We start from the raw sequence: 19,814 nt of genomic DNA on the forward strand, positions 1-19,814 counted from the left end.
CGAGCAAGGAGGCCTACAAACCTGACTCAGTTACACTTGCTCTGTCATGAGGAATGGGCCAACATTCACCCAACTTATTGTGGGAAGCTTGTGGAAGGCTACCCAAAACATTTGACCCAAGTTAAACAATTTAAAGGCAATGCTACCAAATACTAATTGAGTGTATGAAAACTTCTGACCCACTGGGAATGTGATGAAATAAATAAAATATGAAATATGTCATTCTCTCTACTATTATTCTGACTTTTCACATTCTTTAAATAAAAAGGAGATCCTAACTGACCTAAGACAGAGGGTTTTTTACTAGGATTAAATGTCAGGAGTTGTGAAAAACGGAGTTAAAATATATTTGGCTTAGGTGTATGTAAACTTCCAACTACAACTGTAAATGATGTGACAATATGTAGAGGTGTTTGTGTCCTCAACTAGCAGCAGGCAACCAAGTTTGCTGTCACTCAGATTGCGCATCTGCGTTTCATATTTTTCCCTACCCTTGCCACGCTTGTTAGATATTATGCACATCGATAGTGTCGTGTCTTTGGCTATGCCGGATTAAGTGATATGACATGCTATTATATAAAATCCTTTCTCTGTAATTAATATTACCTGATTGAGCTAATCATGTAAATGTAATTAACTAGAAAGTCGGGGCACCACAAAAGAGTGTTTATAGAGCTGTTATCTTCCAAATAAACTCTTAAAGACCTAGTAATATTTTACATCAATTGCAGTCAATATTAATCGTCACCTTATTTCAGTCTCATCTGAAAGTTGTAAATTCTTGGTTATCTTCACGAACCCGGGCTAACAAGTTGAATCAGCAATACAAAATTGGGTTTAATTATTTATTTACTAAATACCTAACTAATCACACAGAATTACATATACACAGAATGCAAATTATGTCATACAGAAAAGGTCCCTGGTGGACGGAGCCGACATGACGGCTGGTTACACAAAGGAAAGGGGTTGGGTTTGAGTGACAGAGCGGGAAGACTGAGGAACTAAGGGAGAAGCCCTGCTATCGTAAATACAGTATCTTATGCATTCTAAAATTACCGCCCATTTGGAAAAGGGAAATGCAATAAATATTTACTCTGAGCTGCGCTTCGGTAGGTTGGTCTTAGATGCTGGCCATGTTGCCCAACAGAGATCTTCCTAGTCCTTTGAAGGGTGTCTCTGTTGGTTCCTTGGTCCCTCCCTCCACACAGCTCTAAGCATCAACCTCTCCTTCCTTCTGTCCCTCCCTTAAGTTCTCCCCTCCCCCATAATTGGAAACATTCCCTTTAAGTGAGATTTGTTTTTTTAACCATTCCTCTCCCTTACTGAACGGTTTGTCCTCTTTGAACTAGTTTCATTTGGCTTGCTTTTTTGTAGTAACGTCGTTGTGTGGTAGATGGGATAGGTCGTCCGTCCTTTCCTAGCCCACGTTTACAGCTGCTGTTGCTAACTCAACGGCTAGGATGTCTCACTTCTTTAGTGAATAAGAGTTCAAAGTTCATACCATTCACAACCAAAGCTCACGCTGAGGTTGGCTTAGTTCTGTAGTTGACATGTTAGTCCTTTTTAACGTATGGACCGTCGTCCTATCGTCCTCGGAAACAGAATGTTATCTTTTCGTCAAGGGCTTATATAGTGGAGGGAGAGAAGGGTGTGTTTCATAGTTTATAACCAATGTCTCTTCACAGGGACGGGCCACTGATTGAGCAGAGCTCTAACCTTATGAAAACCCAATTCTCTCATTTGGAAGCTAAAATTACATTTAATCTTTTCACAAATAGTTTCATATTCAAACATTTAAATTGCACAACAATTCCATGTGAATCTGATAACTAGAATGTGTAGACTTTCCCAGATACAGTTTATGTCGTCCTGTCATCAGTCATAATGTCTCAGATGACAACCGAACTGACATCATATTCATTAAGTACCCACGCATATTTTCAACTGGTTCTATTACCGAAATATGGTTCCTTTCCCCCCCACTTGTTTGATGTTCCTAGACTCTCTATGTTTAACAAAGGCTATTCAAGAGTCCTTCAGTAGAATCAGAGAGGGAAGGGAGAAAGGTATTTATGGGGGGGTCATAAACCTTACCCACAGGCCAACGTCATGACAATAGCTTGATAGCAAACGTCCTCGCCATGTGATTTATCATAGTGGCAGGCAGCAGAAATCTAAATTATCAGACCTAAAACATGCAAGGACAACTGATTGGGTGAAATTATGAAGCGAGTGGATGGAGAAATACAGCTTCACTCTATCCAATCAGAGCAGCAGGATCAATGTACAGCCCACCCTTCTCTTTATAGACAGTCAGTTGAGTTATTTAGACCACGTAGAACCTTGGACATGACTGACTGACATGAGAAAAATGTGTGCTGGCACCTGAAAAGTAAAACATTTTCCAGATCACGGATAGTTACAAAAAATACTCGGATCACAATCATATCCAGAAATTTGCCCATATCAGTTATGATACTCGTTTTGTCTGACTATTTGGCACATCCCTAATGTACGTTAATAGTACACTTCAGTAACCTAGCGAGGCTAACGTTATCTAGATAACATAGCTAAAACAACAACAACAAAAAGGCTTGTTAGCTAACACTCGAGCTAGCAGTCAAGATGTTGATTTGAGATAGCTAATGTTAGCTAAGTTAGCTCGAAAGATAGCAAGTTAACATTAGCTAGCTAGTATGGATGTACATTTTGGTCAATTTTGTTGCTAATTAATTGACCCTCAGTACATTTTTTCCAAACAGTAAGTTTATGTGACCAACAGGAAATACTATCAGAGATTTGTATATAATAATTGATGCTTATGTCTCCACCCTAACAACAGTAGTCGTTCCAAGGCTGGAAGGCAGGTGACATAGAAACTCACTGGGCTTATTTTGGACAGATTTTGGCGAAAGTGAAACTTCTTGTATCGCCCATTCCTCTCTGATAATATGCATGCATGCAAAGACGGGACATTTTTCATTAAGAGCTTGATGGAAAATGCAACAATAGCAAGCCTATTGTCTTACAATCAAAATGCTATAGTCTTTTACTGAACATGCAACTCCTGCAAAGAAGCAGCTAATAAAATGTTATTTTCAAACATTTGCCAAAATGCAATTTTTGGGAAAACACCGTTGTAAACAGCACACCTAATGTGAGTGGCTTCATATGTGTGTTACGGGAATTAAGTTATCAATGTTCTTAAACCGAACTTCAATTAAACTACTCAGTCTGCCCCCCCAGAGTGTGTAAGATTCTGGTTGAATGAAGCAGACGGATAGCCAGCCTACAAGGGTCAAAACGTTTATTTATGAGAGCTCTGAAATCCATACAATGTACAAAGCCTTTTATATTAACACACACACACACACACACATAAACTTACATCAGTAGAGAACTCCACCCCGCTTTAGGCGACTGTATTTTTCCACAGTACACATACATTCCTTATCAAACCTTGCTACCTGTCTTCTAATCTCCTGCCAAGTAAGCAGTTCCCAGGCCGTTGTTTCTCTCCCTAACTTAGGGAGGCATCTTCTCCTGTTCCTTTCCCAAGGTCGTCTTATCAACTCTGCCCTGCTCATTTTGAAGTGGTAACAGTGTCTTAGTTTTAAACAGTCTACTCACCCACAGCCATAGCCTTTATAATTTCTAATATATTTCAACAGGTTATATGGTTTCTGAGTGAAATCATTTAGTCAAACCTTTAATCATTTAATTTCCATTACAATGTGACAGAGATGAAAATCTCTGTTAGAAACTTAGAAAGAGGGGGAATCTATAGCAACAACTGGGATGGGTTGCTAACAGGACTAGTATTATGCCTTTGGCTTCTGGACAATCAAGAAAAGTTTTGTTATTTGATGCGCAATGACTGGGCTTACTCCTATACATGCTTTTTGAGGAGCTACTCTTGGGCTGTCTGACAGGACATAACATTGTAAAAGGAAATCCGGGAAACTCAAATTAGTATTATATGTTACGTTTGGTATGGTTACATTTTGAAAGATGGCTGCCATTTTGTCTCAAAAGATAGGGTTACAAATGTTTTCAATCCCTACAAATGTTTTCAATCCTCCACTACACTGAGACTTGTTCTAATTGTATTATTTATTGTATAGTCTTTTTTTTAATCAAGGGAGCAAACAATTATGGACCTGACTGTATGTATTGCCCCTCATCATCCTTTGGAGATAAACCAAGTTAAAATGATGATACTATTGTGAATGCCTCAATATATTTTAATGCATAAAATCAATCTAGTACAAGTGATATTTAACATTCAATCTTTATTGATAGTGCTGCATAGTACAACCAGGCAACAAAGAACAACTTAACAAAAAATAGGCTATGATGTTTAGATGAGGAGCATATATTTTCAGAAGCCCTAAAGAGGTAAATATATTCCCATCTATTCATTTTAATAGTGCAGAATTATAACTATTTAACAGCCATACATCTCGATATTAACAATATGAGAGATATGGACTGGTATCACAGAATAGCCATTCCATTGATATAGGGTTATGAATCACAGATATGGAGAGCTCTCTTGGATCTGTGAGCATAGAAATGGCATTGATAACACTGCAAATCTGAGTAGTGGGGTTAATAGCACAGAAGAGATCAAATCAAACTGCAGTGCTTTAGAGCACAAGAACAAATGAAGTAAAGAACAGAACATAACTTTGTTAGGCAAAGACACAGTTAAGGGGACATGAAAAATGGACCACAGTATAAGAGGAGACACTGTTGGTCAGTTATGAGAGGATACTGATCAAAATCAAAACTACTATGGCAAATGAAGATATATAAAATCACCAAAACATCTAGAAAACATCCACATGATTTATTTTAGCGTCATTTTTTATCTCTTATGTTACTTTTGGTGTAAATTGCTTCAACATTAAAATCATATAATAGATTAAGTGAAAAGAAAGAGGGGCACAGAGCAAAGACAATTCCCCAGAATTAAAATTATTTCTTAAAAAGAAACACAAATCATTGTTTGAATACTTATTTTCTCTGAGATACAAGAGAACACATAAGAGAGGAAGCACTTAAAGCTAATGTATACTTTGACCTTTTGTATTGTTGTGTGGTTAGTTTAGTGTTGTCACTGCACTTGGTTGGCTTACATCACACCCACCATAATGTAGTGTGTTCATGAAAACAAATTGAAACACCATACAATTTGGTTGAAAAGGAAACAGTAGTGTTTTTGGACATTTTAGTTACAGTATGATGATCATGCGACTGACTTCATTATCTGGGCCAAAGCTCTTTGACAGACAGTCTAGTGTTGTTGTTGAATAATTATGGAAATAACATAATGCTAGTGTTGTGTGTGTGTGTGTGGCATTCATTATTGGATTCCCTCCATAAATACATTCTTAGATAACTTTGGATATTTGTTTTAAGTTAGATTTTGGTTAAATTAGATTTTACAGTGCATTATTTGTCAATATTTTAGTTTTTGTTGCTATTTCCACTTAAATGGTAAATAAAAGTTCATTTAGATGCAAATATATATACTGAACAAATTTCCAATCTTTACTGAGTTACTGTTCATATAAGGAAATCAGTAAATTTAAATAAATCCATTAAGCCCTAATCTATGGATTTCACGTCTGGGCAGCGGATGGTTGAGGGGCAGTTCTTGGGAAACTGTGTGTGTGTGTGGGGGGTCTTGGAGTGTTGGTGGCCTGGTTGTTGGGAGCTTGGGCCGGTGGTTGTTAGGTCGCTGGTTCGGGTCCCCATTTTGACTTGGTGGGAGATCTGTCAATGTGCCCTTGGGCATGGCGCTTGACCCTGGTTGCTCCTGTGGGTTGCTCTGGATAGGAGTCTGTTAGATGACTGAATGTAATGTAAATGTTGAGTGGAACCTGTTCATCATTGTCAAGAATGTTAGACTTTCATTTTTTTAGCAAGCTCTATTCTTTGCAAAGATTATTATTTGTTTAGTTTTTGGACTGTGTTAGATTTGTCTTCATAAATTTGCAAAGATTTCTAAAAAACAGTTTTTGCTTTGTCATTATGGGGTATTGTTTGTATATTGAATTGAAAAAACAACAACAATTTCTGACTACTTTCCGAATGCACTGTATATAAAAAAATTGACAAATAAATTGTTGCATGTTGTGTTAATATTTTTGTTAGGTATCTATAAAATATGAGGAAAAATGCAATTTTAGTTTTGCAAAATGTTCAGGGATTGTTTACAGACAATACAATCATTAGGCTTTGATATTTGCACGCTTCAAAACAATTCTATGATTTGGTCAATATAGAATATGTATCAATATCCAAAATGTAATTTCTATTCTCAGAGGCATAGATCATGACTATCACAGTATTTTGTGTGGTTTATCTGAAAATGTACAGTATTTCTGCAGAAAATTCATTTTAGTTATGCCATTATAGTCGGGGGGATACTTAAAATAGGTTAAACAGTCTTTAGTAAGTATCATGCATTATAATAAGTGTTAGCCTATGGGATCAGAACTCAACTGAGAAAGAGAGAAAGTACTTGGCAATGTCAGTCTTAGTGTAAAGACCAAATTGGACTGAATATAACATTGGGAGCTATGGCTAATTATTCATTCATTTTTAAGTAAGAAAACGTCAATTGTAGTGAACACAAACATAGAAGTTCTTGTGCTCCTCCCAGTAGTGTAGCTCTTCGGCAAAGCTCCAGACACAGGCCAGGTCTTTGCAAGTCTTAACCGTGTGGACTGCACATGGACCTGGCAACTCCTCAAACAGGAGCTCAGCTGTACCCACTACGGTGAGTTTCTTCTGACCCTGGATCAGCTGCTGGATGTGGGCCTTGTTCAGAGGCTCGGGCGAGGCACTGTAGGACACCATGACGTTCAGCTTCTCGTCTGTCGCTGCCACCTGAAAGCAACTTTTCCCTCTGAAGCACTGGAGGTTGTTTTTGTTGCAGAACAGGCCCGAAGGGGAGCTGAATATACGGACAGACCAGCACACCCAGTAATACTTTCTTTTCAGCTTCTCCAAAATGGCGTCAGCCAGCTGCTCTTTGCTCAGGTCAGAGTGGTCCCTAACCAACCTCCAAGTATCCAGTTCAGCCTGTTTGGGGAAGCTGGTGTTGCAGTCCTCAATGACAGCATTCATTTTCATCTGTACCTCCTTCATCTTTTTGCCCCAGTCTTGAAGAAGCTTCTCTTCATCATCGCAGTCCTTTAGAGCAGTGTAGCCCATCAGAGCGATGAGGCCTATCCAAAAGAGTTTCTTCAACCTGGCACAGAACTCTTCCATTGCTGGTCGACTTTTCTCCTCATATTTAAAAGTGATATCCAACACTGACTCTACACTGTCTCCCATCACGCCTCTGTAGAGAATATGTAGGTTTTTGTCACCACCTGTTTTGACAAAATGCTCCATGAAACGTTTCTTCTTGACCACACGAAACTCGGGTTTGGCATTGAGGATGTCCATGTACTTGCGGAACTGGTTGGAGATGTTCTCTTCCACAGAAAAGTAGTCAGCGTCCACTCCGCTCTTCTTGATCTCCTCGTTAATACGCTGCATCTCCTCTGAAACCACCTCCAGGCGTTCACGAACTTTCTGGAACTGATCTTTCATGAACGCAGCTTCCTTGCTCTCCACATTGTCCAGGGCCAATTTCACGATGGGAGCAGCTATGGAGAAAACAGGAAAGAGGTCACCTGCGATACTGGCCACCACCTCAGCTCCCTGTTCAAACACTTCCATTACAGTCTCTATCAAGTTCTTCTCTGCTATGATCCTCTGTAGCTGGCTGGCCATTTTTGCTAGTATTGTTATTATTCAACAATTACCAGTATAATGCCTGAAAAAAGAGCATAAGGACATGGTCAAGAGGATGTTTGGAACTGTTTTATTTACATTGGATATGATAAAGTCTATGGTCTATAAAATTACTCTTGACTAAACTGACACTTAATAAAAACAGACACCTTTCTACTGACACTTAACTAAAGCATTATTGAAGATCCATTTTGAACATTTAAAATATAGACAACCAATCATCCCCCAGTTCAAGTCCTTAGTTAAAATGTAGGAAAAGTTCAACAGCAATATCAAAGTCTTAACAGTTAGGCCCATATAGTTATTTACCTACCTTCCTACAGTATATTAGTTTCTGAACTTACGTAGAGCTGTTCCGTTATTGGTCTGTTGCCTGCTTCCTTGCTCAAACTCTCAATTTGAGTGAATCCCGGCTGGCCTCACAGTGAGAACTGATAATGAAAGAGAGAGAGGGAACAGTGTAAATTGCAGTACACAAGCAAAGCCTGCTGGGATTACAGCTGGACACACCCAGTGAGCAGTGAGGGAAGACGCGTATGGGTATATACTTTATGAAGTTTCAAATGTGTATTTCAAAGCAGTGTTTTATTAGTTTTAAATTATAGACATGTTTTAAGTATTTACAATTGATTGTCTGCATTATACACTCAATTCAAGTGTGTTGTATATCACATCATCAAAGTGCCAAATGAGGAAAAAACAACCAACCAATGAAGATCTGAAATACAGTATGAAGTATAAACAGCAAGCAGGAAGCCAATTAACAACTTCAAACACTATGATGTACTAGAGTAGACTGTGACTGAAGAGGGGGTGCTAACTGCAGTGTAACAGTGTCCATTTGAGGAAATCACATATAGTATCTACCATTGGAATAACATAATACAAGCAGGAATCACGACCAATCTCAGCCTGGAGGCCAATTTAGATTTAATACTGTATATTATATGTTAGAAAGCTACAGAACATGTATTGTACAGTTGTCAAAATGAGTAGACCAAGGTGCAGCGTGGAATATGTTCATCTTGTAGTTGAATGCAAAAATGAACACTTTACAAATTAAACAGAAATGACAGCCGACAGTTCTGTTAGGTACTTACAACTAAACAGAAAGCAACTACCCACAAACCCCAAAGGAAAACAGGCTGCCTAAGTATGGTTCCTAATCAGAGACAACGATAGACAGCTGTCTCTGGTTAGGAACCATACTCGGCCCAATACAAAGAAATACAAAACATAGAATGCCCACCCCACACCCTGACCTAACCACATGGAGAAACAAACCCTCTCTCTCAGGTCAGGGCGTGACAGTACCCCCCCCCCCCCCAAAGGTGCGGACTCCGCAAACCTGAACCTATAGGGGAAGGGTCCGGGTGGGCATCTATACTTGGCGGCGGCTCTGGTTCGGGGTGTAGCCCCCACACCGCCCGCTGATCTCCCCGCTTATGTGTCGCCGGAGGAACCCGACTGTGTATCAGCGCCAGAGGCTCTGAACTGCCGACCGCCGCTGAAGACTCGGGGCTGCAGACTGTCGCTGAAGACTCGGGGCTGGAGAGCGTCGCTGGAGGCTCTGGGCTGAGGAGCGTTGCTGGAGGCTCCGGGCTGAGGAGCATCGCTGGAGGCTCCAGGCTGAGGAGCGTCGCTGGAGGCTCCGGACTGGAGAGCGTCGCTGGAGGCTCCGGACTGGAGAGCGTCTCTGTAGGTTCCGGACTGGGGACCTTCGCTGCAGGCTCCGTGCCATGGATCATCACTACTGGTTCCGCGCCATGGATCATCACTGGAGGCTTTGTGCCATGGATCATCCCTGGAGGCTCCGGGCCATGCATTATCACTGGAGGCTTCGTGCCATGGATCATCCCTACAGGCTCCAGGCCATGGATCATCACTGGAGGCTTCGTGCCATGGATCATCCCTACAGGCTCCGGGCCATGGATCATCACTGGAGGCTTCGTGCCATGGATTATCACTACAGGCTGCGGGCCATGGATCATCACTGGAGGCTTCGTGCCATGGATTATCACTGGAGGCTTCGGACCATTGATCATCACTGGAGGCTTCCTATGGGGAGCTGGAACCGGTCTCACCAGACTGGGGAGACGCACAGGAGACTGGGTGCGCAGAGCAGGCACAGGGCACACTGGGCCATGGAGGCGCATTGGAGGTCTGGAGCTCAGGGCTGGCACAACCAGTCCTGGCTCGATGTTGACTTTAGCCCGGCAAGGGTGGAGCGCTGGTACAGGACGAACTGGGCTGTGCTGGTGAATGAGGGGTACCGTGCGTAGAGCTGGCGCAGGATAACCTGGGCCAAAGAGACGCACTGGAGACCAGATAGGTTGAGCCGGTGCACTTCTCCCTGGCTGCCAGCCAACTCTAGCACGGCAACGGTGAGGAGCTTGCACCGAGCGCAAGGGGCTGTGAGTACGCACTGGCGACACAGTGCGTATCACCGCATAACACATTGCTTGCTCGGTCACTCGCTCCCCTCGGTAAGCACGGGGAGTTGGCTCAGGTCTTAAACCCGCCTTAGCCAATCTACCCGTGTGCCCCCCCCCCAATATTTTTTTGCCGCTGCCTCTCGGGCTTCCGTTGTCGCTTTCTTGTTTGTTCCTCCCAGTATCGCCGTTCCGCTTTAGCTGCCTTGATCTCCCATTGCGGACGGCGATACTCCCCAGGCCTTGTCCAGGGTCCTGCCCCATCCAGGATCTCCTCCCAGGTCCAGTCATCCTGCCCACGCTGCTTGGTCTTCTTGTGGTGGGTAGTTCTGTCACAGGCATCAAAATGAGTAGACCAAGGTGCAGCGTGGAATATGTTCATCTTGTAGTTTAATGCAAAAATTAACACTTTACAAATTAAACAAAAATGACAGCCGACAGTTCTGTCAGGTACTTACATCTAAACAGAAAGCAACGACCCACAAACCCCAAAGGAAAACAGGCTGCCTAAGTATGGTTCCTAATCAGAGACAACGATAGACTGCTGCCTCTGGTTAGGAACCATACTCGGCTCAACACAAAGAAATACAAAACATAGAATGCCCACCCCACACCCTGACCTAACCACATAGAGAAACAAACCCTCTCTCTCAGGTCAGGGCGTGACAACAGTATTTTTTTGAGATAGTTCACCCTAATTACAAAATGTTTGTATAATTAACTTGAAAGCAGTCTATGGACAAGGAGAATGCAATCTATGATTTGGTTACACACTGCCATCAACCATTAATATTATATTTATTGTGCAGAGCATTTGTGTAGTGGTAACAAAATACGTAGAATCATAGGAAATGATCTTTAAAACATCTTAAAAATTATGGTGCAAATGGCTTTGAAAAAGACACAGCTCTCATTGATGTTGGTTGGTAGGCAGCTCCAACCAGAAGCCATAGATTACAGGCAACATTCGCACTGAGCTAAACGGTAGAGCCGCCACTTTCAAGGAGCGGGACTCTAACTCGGACGCTTATAAGAAATCCCGCTATGTCCTCAGACGAACCATCAAACAGACAAAAAGGCTGGTCATGGCTCACATCAACACCATTATCCCAGAAACCCTAGACTCACTCTAATTTGCATACCGCCCCAACAGATCCCGAGCTCCCGAGTGGCGCAGCATCTGCATCTCAGTGCTTGAGGCATCACTACAGACACCATGGTTTGATTCCAGGCCATGATTGGGAGTCCAATAGGGTGGCGATCAATTGGCCTAGCGTCGTCCCGGTTTGGCCGGTGTAGACCATCATTGTAAATAAGAATTTGTTCTTAACTGACTTGCCTAGTTAAATGAAGGTAAAAAAAGATCCACAGATGATGCAATCTCTATCGCACTCCACACTGCCCTTTCCCACCTGGACAAAAGGATCATCTACGTGAGAATGCTATTCATTGACCACAGCTCAGCGTTCCACACCACAGTGCCCACAAAGCTCAGGAACCTGGGACTAAACACCTCCCTCTGAAACTGGATCCTGGACTTCCTGACAGGCCTCCTCAGATGGTAGGGTAGGTAACAACACATCTGCCACGCTGATCCTCAACACGGGGGCCCATCAGAGGTGCGTGCTCAGTCCCCTCCTATACTCCCTGTTCACCCATGACTGCATGGCCAGGCAGGACTCCAACACCATCATTAAGTTTGCCGACCACACAACAGTGGTAGGCCAGATCACTGACAATGATGAGACAGCCTATAGGGAGGACGTCAGAGACTTGGCCGTGTGGTGCCAGGATAACAACCTCTCCCTCAATGTGATGAAGACAAAGGAGATGATTGTGGACTACAGGAAAAGGACTGAGCACGGCCCCATTCTCATCAACAGCGCTGTAGTGGAGCAGGTTGAGAGCTTCAAGTTCCTTGGTGACCACATCACCAATAAACTATCATGGTCCAAACACATGAAGACAGTCGTAAAGAGGGCACAACAAAGCCTATTCCCCCTCAGAAGACTGAAAAGATTTGGAATGGGTCCTCAGATCCTCAAAACGTTATACAGCTGCACCGTCGAGAGCATCCTGACTGGTTGCATCACTGCCTGGTATGGCAACTGCTTGGCCTATGACCGCTAGGCGCTAAAGAGGGTAGTGCGTACGGCCCAGTACATCACTGGGGCCAAGCTTCCTGCCATCCAGGACCTCTATACCAGGCGGTGTCAGAGGAAGGCCCTAAAAATTGTCAAAGACTCCAGCCACCCTAGTCATAGACTGTTCCCTTTGCTGTCGCACAGCAAGCGGTACCAGAGCGCCAAGTCTAGGTCCAAAAGGCTTCTTAACCTGTTGGGGCTAGGGGGCAGTATTTTCACGTCCGGATAAAAAACATACCCGATTTAAACTGGTTACTACTCTTGCCCAGAAACGAGAATATGCATATTATTAGTAGATTTGGAAAGAAAACACTCTAAAGTTTCTAAAACTGTTTGAATGGTGTCCGTGAGTATAACAGAACTCATATGGCAGGCACAAACCTGAGAAGATTCCATAAAGACCAGGGTGGTTTTCCAATGCCTCGCAAAGAAGGGCACCCATTGGAAGATGCTAAAAAAAGCAGCATTGAATATCCATTTCAGCATGGTGAAGTTATTTTAATGACACTTTGGATGGTGTATCAATACACGCAGTAACTACAAAGACACAGGCGTCCTTCCTAACTCAGTTGCCAGAGAGGAAGGAAACAGCTCAGGGATTTCACCATGACGCCAATGGTGACTTTAAAACAGTTACTGAGTTTAATGGCTGTGATAGGAGAAAACTGAGGATGGATCAACAACATTGCAGTTACTACTGTAGTTGACAGAGTGAAAAAAGAAAGCCTGTACAGAATAAACATATTTCAAAACATGCTTCCTGTTTGCATAATGGCACTAAAGTAATACTGCAGAAAATTTGCCAAAGCAATTTACTTTTTGGCCCAAATACAAAGTGTTATATTTGGGGCAAATCCAATAGAATACATCACTGAGTATCAATCTCCATATATTCAAGCACAGATACGGCTGTATCATGTTATGGGTATGCTTGTAATCATTAAGGACTGGGGAGTTTTTCAGGATAAAAAATAAACGGAATGGAGCTAAGTAGTAACAAAATCCTAGAGGAAAAACTATTTCATTCTACAGTACTTTCCACCAGACATTGGGAGATGAATTAACCTTTCAGGAGGACAATAACCTAAAATACAAGGCAAAATATACACTGGAGTTGCTTACCAAGCAGGCTGTAAATGTTCCTAAGTCTCTAAGTTACAGTTTTGACTTAAATCTACTTGAAAATATATAGCAAGACCTGGTTATCTAGCAATTATCAACAACCAATTTGACTGAGCTTGAATAATTTTTTTTATGAATAATGGGAAAATATTGAACATTCCAGGTGTAGAAAGCTCTTAGAAACGTAACCAGAAAGACTCACAGCTGTAATCGTTGCCAAAGGTGCTTCTGCAAAGTATCAACTCAGGGGTGTGAATGCTTATGTAAGTGTGATATTTTCTATTTCATTTTATTATATTTAATTCACTTTGTTATTATAGAGTATTTTCTGTAGATGGGTGCGACTTCTTAAAATATTTTATCTATTTTGAATTCAGACTGTAACAACGAAATGTGAAATAAGTCAACGGGTGTGAATACTTTCCCATCGTATCTAGATGTTTCTTGTACGTGTAATACTTTCTGCCATATGGCTTTAAATTGTGCTATTTTGTTTCTGACTTTACCCCACACTTTTTTAATAAGAATGCATTTGATTCACCCACTATTTCAGACACAAACAAAAGACAACTTAACAATTCACAGGACTAGATATGACGCTGGCTGGGACTTAATGCCCAACCTTCAAAATAAAAAACAAAGATGAATGAAAATAGGCAAATTTCCTATTACCAAGACATTTCTGGTTTCTATGCCTTTAGTTTTCCATGTTGCCCAATTTATCAGTGAATTCTGGAAAGCTATCCAACGATTGTTCCACAGGGCTGTGTTTTACTAACTATGAAGTAGTTAGTGTTCTTAACTTTATCCTTTAAAAAAAGATACATGAACATATTATGTTGATGAGCATTCACATCTTCCATGTGTACCCATTGTTCCTCTTTAGTGCATTTAACGATATGTCGCAAGTAAAAGCTTTAGGGTGGCGATTTGATACAATTCCAAGTTTGGAAGGTTAAAACCACCCTCGGACTTAGGGAGATGTAAAGGTTATTTTTTATTCTGAGTTTTATTTCACCATATAAAGTATGATATGATGAGTATACTTTTTAAAGAATGCCTTTGGTGGATTAATTGGTATTACCAAAAATAAATATAAAAACTTTGGGAGCTATGCCATTATAAAGAGGTTTACTCTACCTATAAGATTTATGGGAAGATTGCTCCATTTAATTAGATCTGCTTTCATATTAATGAGTAATGGGATAAAGGTATCTTTTTATATTTGTTGTGTGTTGTCACTTATTAAGGATTAAGTTGTTGATCATGAGTTATTCTTATTTTTACAATTGCCATTATTTCAATTTTTTTCCATATTGTATATCCTGAGCTTTTCAAGTATTCTGAAAATATTGTTATCAAGAGGGGCATTGAGTTTTCAATATTATTCAGGTATATCATGAGATCATCAGCAAACTTTAATTTCATGTTTACCAATACTGATACCTGTTATGTTTGGGTCCAGTCTAATTATTTATGCAAGCTGTTAAATTGCCAGTGCAAACAGGAGACTAAAACATAAAACATTAGATAATATATTTATATTTTTTGTGATTATTTATTGTCTGCTGGTAGTTGCTTCAGTGTTGTGGAGTCTAAGAAGGCTGTAGCATCAGTCCAACTGTTGTTAAATTCTGATTTATATAGATTTTCATAGAAGCTTTTCACATTGTCATTAATAGTGTTGTTGTTTCTAATAAAAGCACTTGCATCCTTATCTTTTAAAATTATAACTGTTTTGGTGTGTATTCGTTTGTGAGGGTTGTGAGGTGTTTACAATGTTTATTTGTCATGAAATAGTATGCTTTATTTTGTAGAATTAATTTGTTACTCATCAGAACATTGAACTGAAGGCATTCTAATAAAAAGTATTGAGAACATTTCTTACTGGGAAATGTTCCTGGTTTAGGACATGTCAAGTCTTCACCTTAAAAAGAAAATAGTTGACTCTGAGAATCATAATCCAAAGGTACTTTTAAGAGGAAGAAAAAGGCTTGCCCAAAACTATTTTTGTAACCTACAATAAGTATTTTGTCTTTAAAAAACAACAGTTTCTCACTTTATAATATAGGTCTCAGAGGTGCCCTATAATTGTAAAACAAGATCAGTTCATCAAAATAATAGAACATCTGGGTAAATAAAACTTGACACCCTTATTAATGGTAATTTAAACTGCTCAGATACTGTAGATAGAGAAAATGGAGAAAGATAAAGAAAAGAGGAAGAAACTCACCTCTGATAGTCCAATAAAGTATACAGGGGGGTGCAGTCCAGTTATCCAACTGTCCAACTGTGCCTATGAACACCAGCTTAGTGTCGGGAATTATATGTAGTCACTCTCTCTCTCTCTCTTTCTCTCTCGTCTCTATCATCACTCCCCCTTTGGAACTGTTCCACCCCCTCCAAGCATTCCAACGGGAATCCATTCAGAGGGATGAGGGGCCGACACTGAGACAGATAAGAACCTGTAAACACTACCCAATGCAAGGACACCACTCTGCCATTCCCACAGGGTCTGGAGGGTTGTGTGTGTGTGTGTGTGTGTGTGTGTGTGTGTGTGTGTGTATTTTATGCGTGCGTGCAATAGAGCAGAAACAGGGAAAGCCAAGCAGCCCTTTACCACAAATACAAGGGACCTCAGAGCTAAAGAATGTGTGACATTTCTAACTTTTGTTTTACCTTGGAAATTCATTATTTTGAAGGCAAGCTATCAGACATTTCTATTGTACTAATGGGGGTGAACTATGCCCTGGAGCTGCAGTGCTCTCAGAGTCACTCTGTCACAGGTCTGATCAGAGCAGTGAAAGGACATCTGTGTATCTGCATCCACACCATGGGAGACAGAGCTCACCCACTGTCTTTGTGCTTCAGCTCTGACCATGACACACACTGTCTGATATGACCAATAAGTCCAGTTAACACTGAAGAGAAGAAAGACAAGAAGATAGAGTATGATATACATTCTTTGAAAAAAAGTGTTACCTAGAACCTTAAAGGGTTCTTCAGCTGTCCCCATATGAGAACCCTTTCAATAACCATTTTGGGTTCAATGTAGAACCCCTTCCACAGAGGGTTTTACTTGGAACCCAAAATTGTTCTACCTGGAACCAAAAAGGGTTATACTGTGGGGACAGCTGAAAAACCCTTTTGGAACCCCTTTTTTTAAGGGTGTAGAGGAAGAAGGGATCTCCATAGTGAATTTGTATTGAGCAGGAATTGGCGAGCCCGCCTTGTACCCTCCCAGCGTTCTTTGGGTCTCCCTGTATCGTCCTGCTGTCAGATGTCGCACTATGCTAACTCATTACCAACGAAAAGGGACTCAACGGTAAGTGGTGTAATGGGTGGTAATGACTGATGTTGGGAAACATACTGATCAGGAGGCATCAGTGTGATGAAGGAAAACTCAGCTGTAAAATGCTCCCACGGCACAGATGTCAATTCAATGTCTATTCCAAGTTGGTTCCACGTCATTTCATTAAAATTACGTCGAAACAACGTTTATTCAAGCAGTGTGGGCCCAGTTGGCTACTAATTGAATCCTATTTCCCAAATGTTCCACATTACGTAATTTAAGATGTCCCATATCCTATCAAACATTACAGTACACTATCCAGTGCGTGAAAATCCTAAATCATTCATCCATTACCCATTTCGCAGCAGGTGTTGTGGTTCATTTTCTAAGCAAAGAGAACTGAAAATGACAGATTGGTAACTTCAGAAAGACTCGATCAAACGTAAAGTGGTATCAATGGAAAATAGGGCCTCATTTAAAAAAAATGGACTTTGTAGGGGATTCAAGCACACAAGCTGGACCATGGTAAAGTCATTTTTATTTTATTTATTTATTTTATTTAACCTTTATTTAACTAGGCAAGTCATAGTAAAGTCATGAAGATAGAAGAACTAGGTGAACAAGGTGTGCCAGACAGGTCAGTGTATTTTCACCTGATGTTTTGTCTGGTTTTACTCAGCTTAACATAGACATTACAGCTTAGCATTGAGGAAGTCTTCTATTTCCTCAACGCTATTGACTACACTTGATCTTTCTGACTTTCCACTCCAGCTGTAGTATTTCCTCCTTGCCACAAGATGCCACTTTAGTTCACTGGAAAGCCCCCAAGTGTCTCATCAAACACAGAACATACAATTTTTCTTGAGTAATGTAAATAGACATGATGTCCTTGGTCTATAATTTGTTTGTTCTGAATATGGTTGCATGAGGGCAAACTGTTTGAATTTCAGATCACACCTGATTGACACAATAGCCCCGTTTTTGGATTATTGTTAACTCTGACTTCACTGGTATTTTATTTGAAGCCATTTTAGAAAGATTATTCAGTAATTTACTAAAAGACTAAGACTAAACAAAAAAAGCCTTTTGACAAACACATGAAAATGCAGTTATAGGTAACTGTTTGCTGTTTATATAGAAAGAAACCATCCTTTATTTCCAATGACCACAGTGTATTGTTGAGTTAGTTGGAATGAGGGATGGTTATGCAAACAAAAAGTTGTTACTGTTAAGAGGATTTGCACCTGTTCTCCCAGATTTGAGAAACTCCCATTGGAAAACAAATGTTGGGTGGAATGACAGATCCCTACACTCTTAGAAACAGGGTTCCAAAATAGTTATTCAGATGTCCCCATAGAAGAACCCATTTTGTTTCCAGGTAGAAACCCTCTGTGGAAAGGGTTATCTTGTTATGGATAGGGGGCAGTATTTTCACGGCCGGATAAAAAACGTACCCGATTTAATCTGATTATTACTCCTGCCCAGAAACTAGAATATGCATATAATTATTAGCTTTGGATAGAAAACACTCCAAAGTTGCTAAAACTGTTTGAATGGTGTCTGTGAGTATAACAGAACTCATTTGGCAGGCCAAAACCTGAGAAGATTCCAAACAGGAAGCGCCCTCTCTGACAATTTTTTGGCCTTCTTGATCATCTCTATCCAAAACAGGGGATCTCTGCTGTAACGTGACATTTTCTAACGCTCCCATAGGCTCTCAGAAGGCGCCAGAATGTTGAATGATGCCTTTGCAGCCCATGGCTGAAAAACAGTAGCGCATTTGGATAGTGGTCGATCTGAGAACAATGAGACTGGGGGCGCGTGCACGAGAAGACTCCATGTTTTTATTTTTTCGTCTTTGAACAAAAACAGGGTTTCCCGGTCGGAATATTATCGCTTTTTTACGAAAAAAAATCGCATAAAAATTTATTTTAAACAGCGTTTGACATGCTTCGGAGTACGGTAATGGAATATTTTGAATTTTTTTGTCACGAAACGCGGCGGGCGCGTCACCCTTCTTTACCCTTCGGATAGTGTCTTGAACGCACGAACAAAACGCCGCTATTTGGATATAACTATGGATTATTTGGAACCAAACCAACATTTGTTATTGAAGTAGAAGTCCTGGGAGTGCATTCTGACGAAGAACAGCAAAGGTAATCAAATTTTTCTTATAGTAAATCGGAGTTTGGTGAGTACCAAACTTGGTGGGTGTCAAAATAGCTAGCTATGATGGCCAGGCTATCTACTCAGAATATTGCAAAATGTGCTTTCACCGAAAAGCTATTTTAAAATCGGACATAGCGATTGCATAAAGGAGTTCTGTATCTATAATTCTTAAAATAATTGTTATGTTTTTTGTGAACGTTTATCGTGAGTAATTTAGTAAATTCACCGGAAGTGTTCGGTGGGTATGCTAGTTCTGAACGTCACATGCTAATGTAAAAAGCTGGTTTTTGATATAAATATGAACTTGATTGAACAAAACATGCATGTATTGTATAACATAATGTCCTAGGAGTGTCATCTGATGAAGATCATCAAAGGTTAGTGCTGCATTTAGCTGTGGTTTTGTTTTTTGTGACATTATATGCTAGCTTGAAAAATGGGTGTCTGATTATTTCTGGCTGGGTACTCTGCTGACATAATCTAATGTTTTGCTTTCGCTGTAAAGCCTTTTTGAAATCGGACAGTGTGGTTAGATAAAGGAGAGTCTTGTCTTTAAAATGGTGTAAAATAGTCATATGTTTGAAAAATTGAAGTTTTTGGATTTTTGAGGAATTTGTAATTCGCGCCACGCCTATCATTGGATATTGGAGCAGGTGTTCCGCTAGCGGAACGTCTAGATGTAAGTTAAACATGGAACCCAAAAGGGTTCTACCTGCAACCAAAAAGGGTTCTTCAAAGTATTCTCATATGAGGACAGCCGAAGAACCCCTTTAGGTTCTAGATATCACCTTTTTTCTAAGAGTGTAGAAATAAATGGGTTTGAGCGGCAAAAATAAA

General features: G+C 40.6%; 1 protein-coding gene across 3 annotated transcripts; it reads right to left on the reverse strand.

Moving 5' to 3' along the window:
• Positions 1-6,620: 6,620 nt before the first annotated feature.
• Positions 6,621-15,811, reverse strand: LOC115176839 (protein rapunzel-like). Of its 3 annotated transcripts, none has more exons than XM_029737173.1 (3): positions 15,750-15,811; positions 8,163-8,249; positions 6,621-7,670 (listed from the first exon to the last, which is right to left on the reverse strand). In XM_029737173.1, the coding sequence occupies exon 3, from the start codon at positions 7,612-7,614 to the stop codon at positions 6,631-6,633; it is 984 nt and encodes a 327-aa protein (XP_029593033.1). In that variant the 5' UTR covers positions 7,615-7,670; positions 8,163-8,249; positions 15,750-15,811; the 3' UTR covers positions 6,621-6,630. The 3 variants fall into 3 exon arrangements, with proteins under 3 accessions (XP_029593033.1, XP_029593031.1, XP_029593032.1); XM_029737171.1 differs by having other exon boundaries at positions 6,621-7,840; XM_029737172.1 differs by having other exon boundaries at positions 6,621-7,840; positions 8,132-8,249.
• Positions 15,812-19,814: the final 4,003 nt, after the last annotated feature.

Source organism: Salmo trutta, chromosome 37 (genome assembly GCF_901001165.1).
Source record: "Salmo trutta chromosome 37, fSalTru1.1, whole genome shotgun sequence".
Taxonomy (NCBI): Eukaryota; Metazoa; Chordata; class Actinopteri; order Salmoniformes; family Salmonidae; genus Salmo; species Salmo trutta.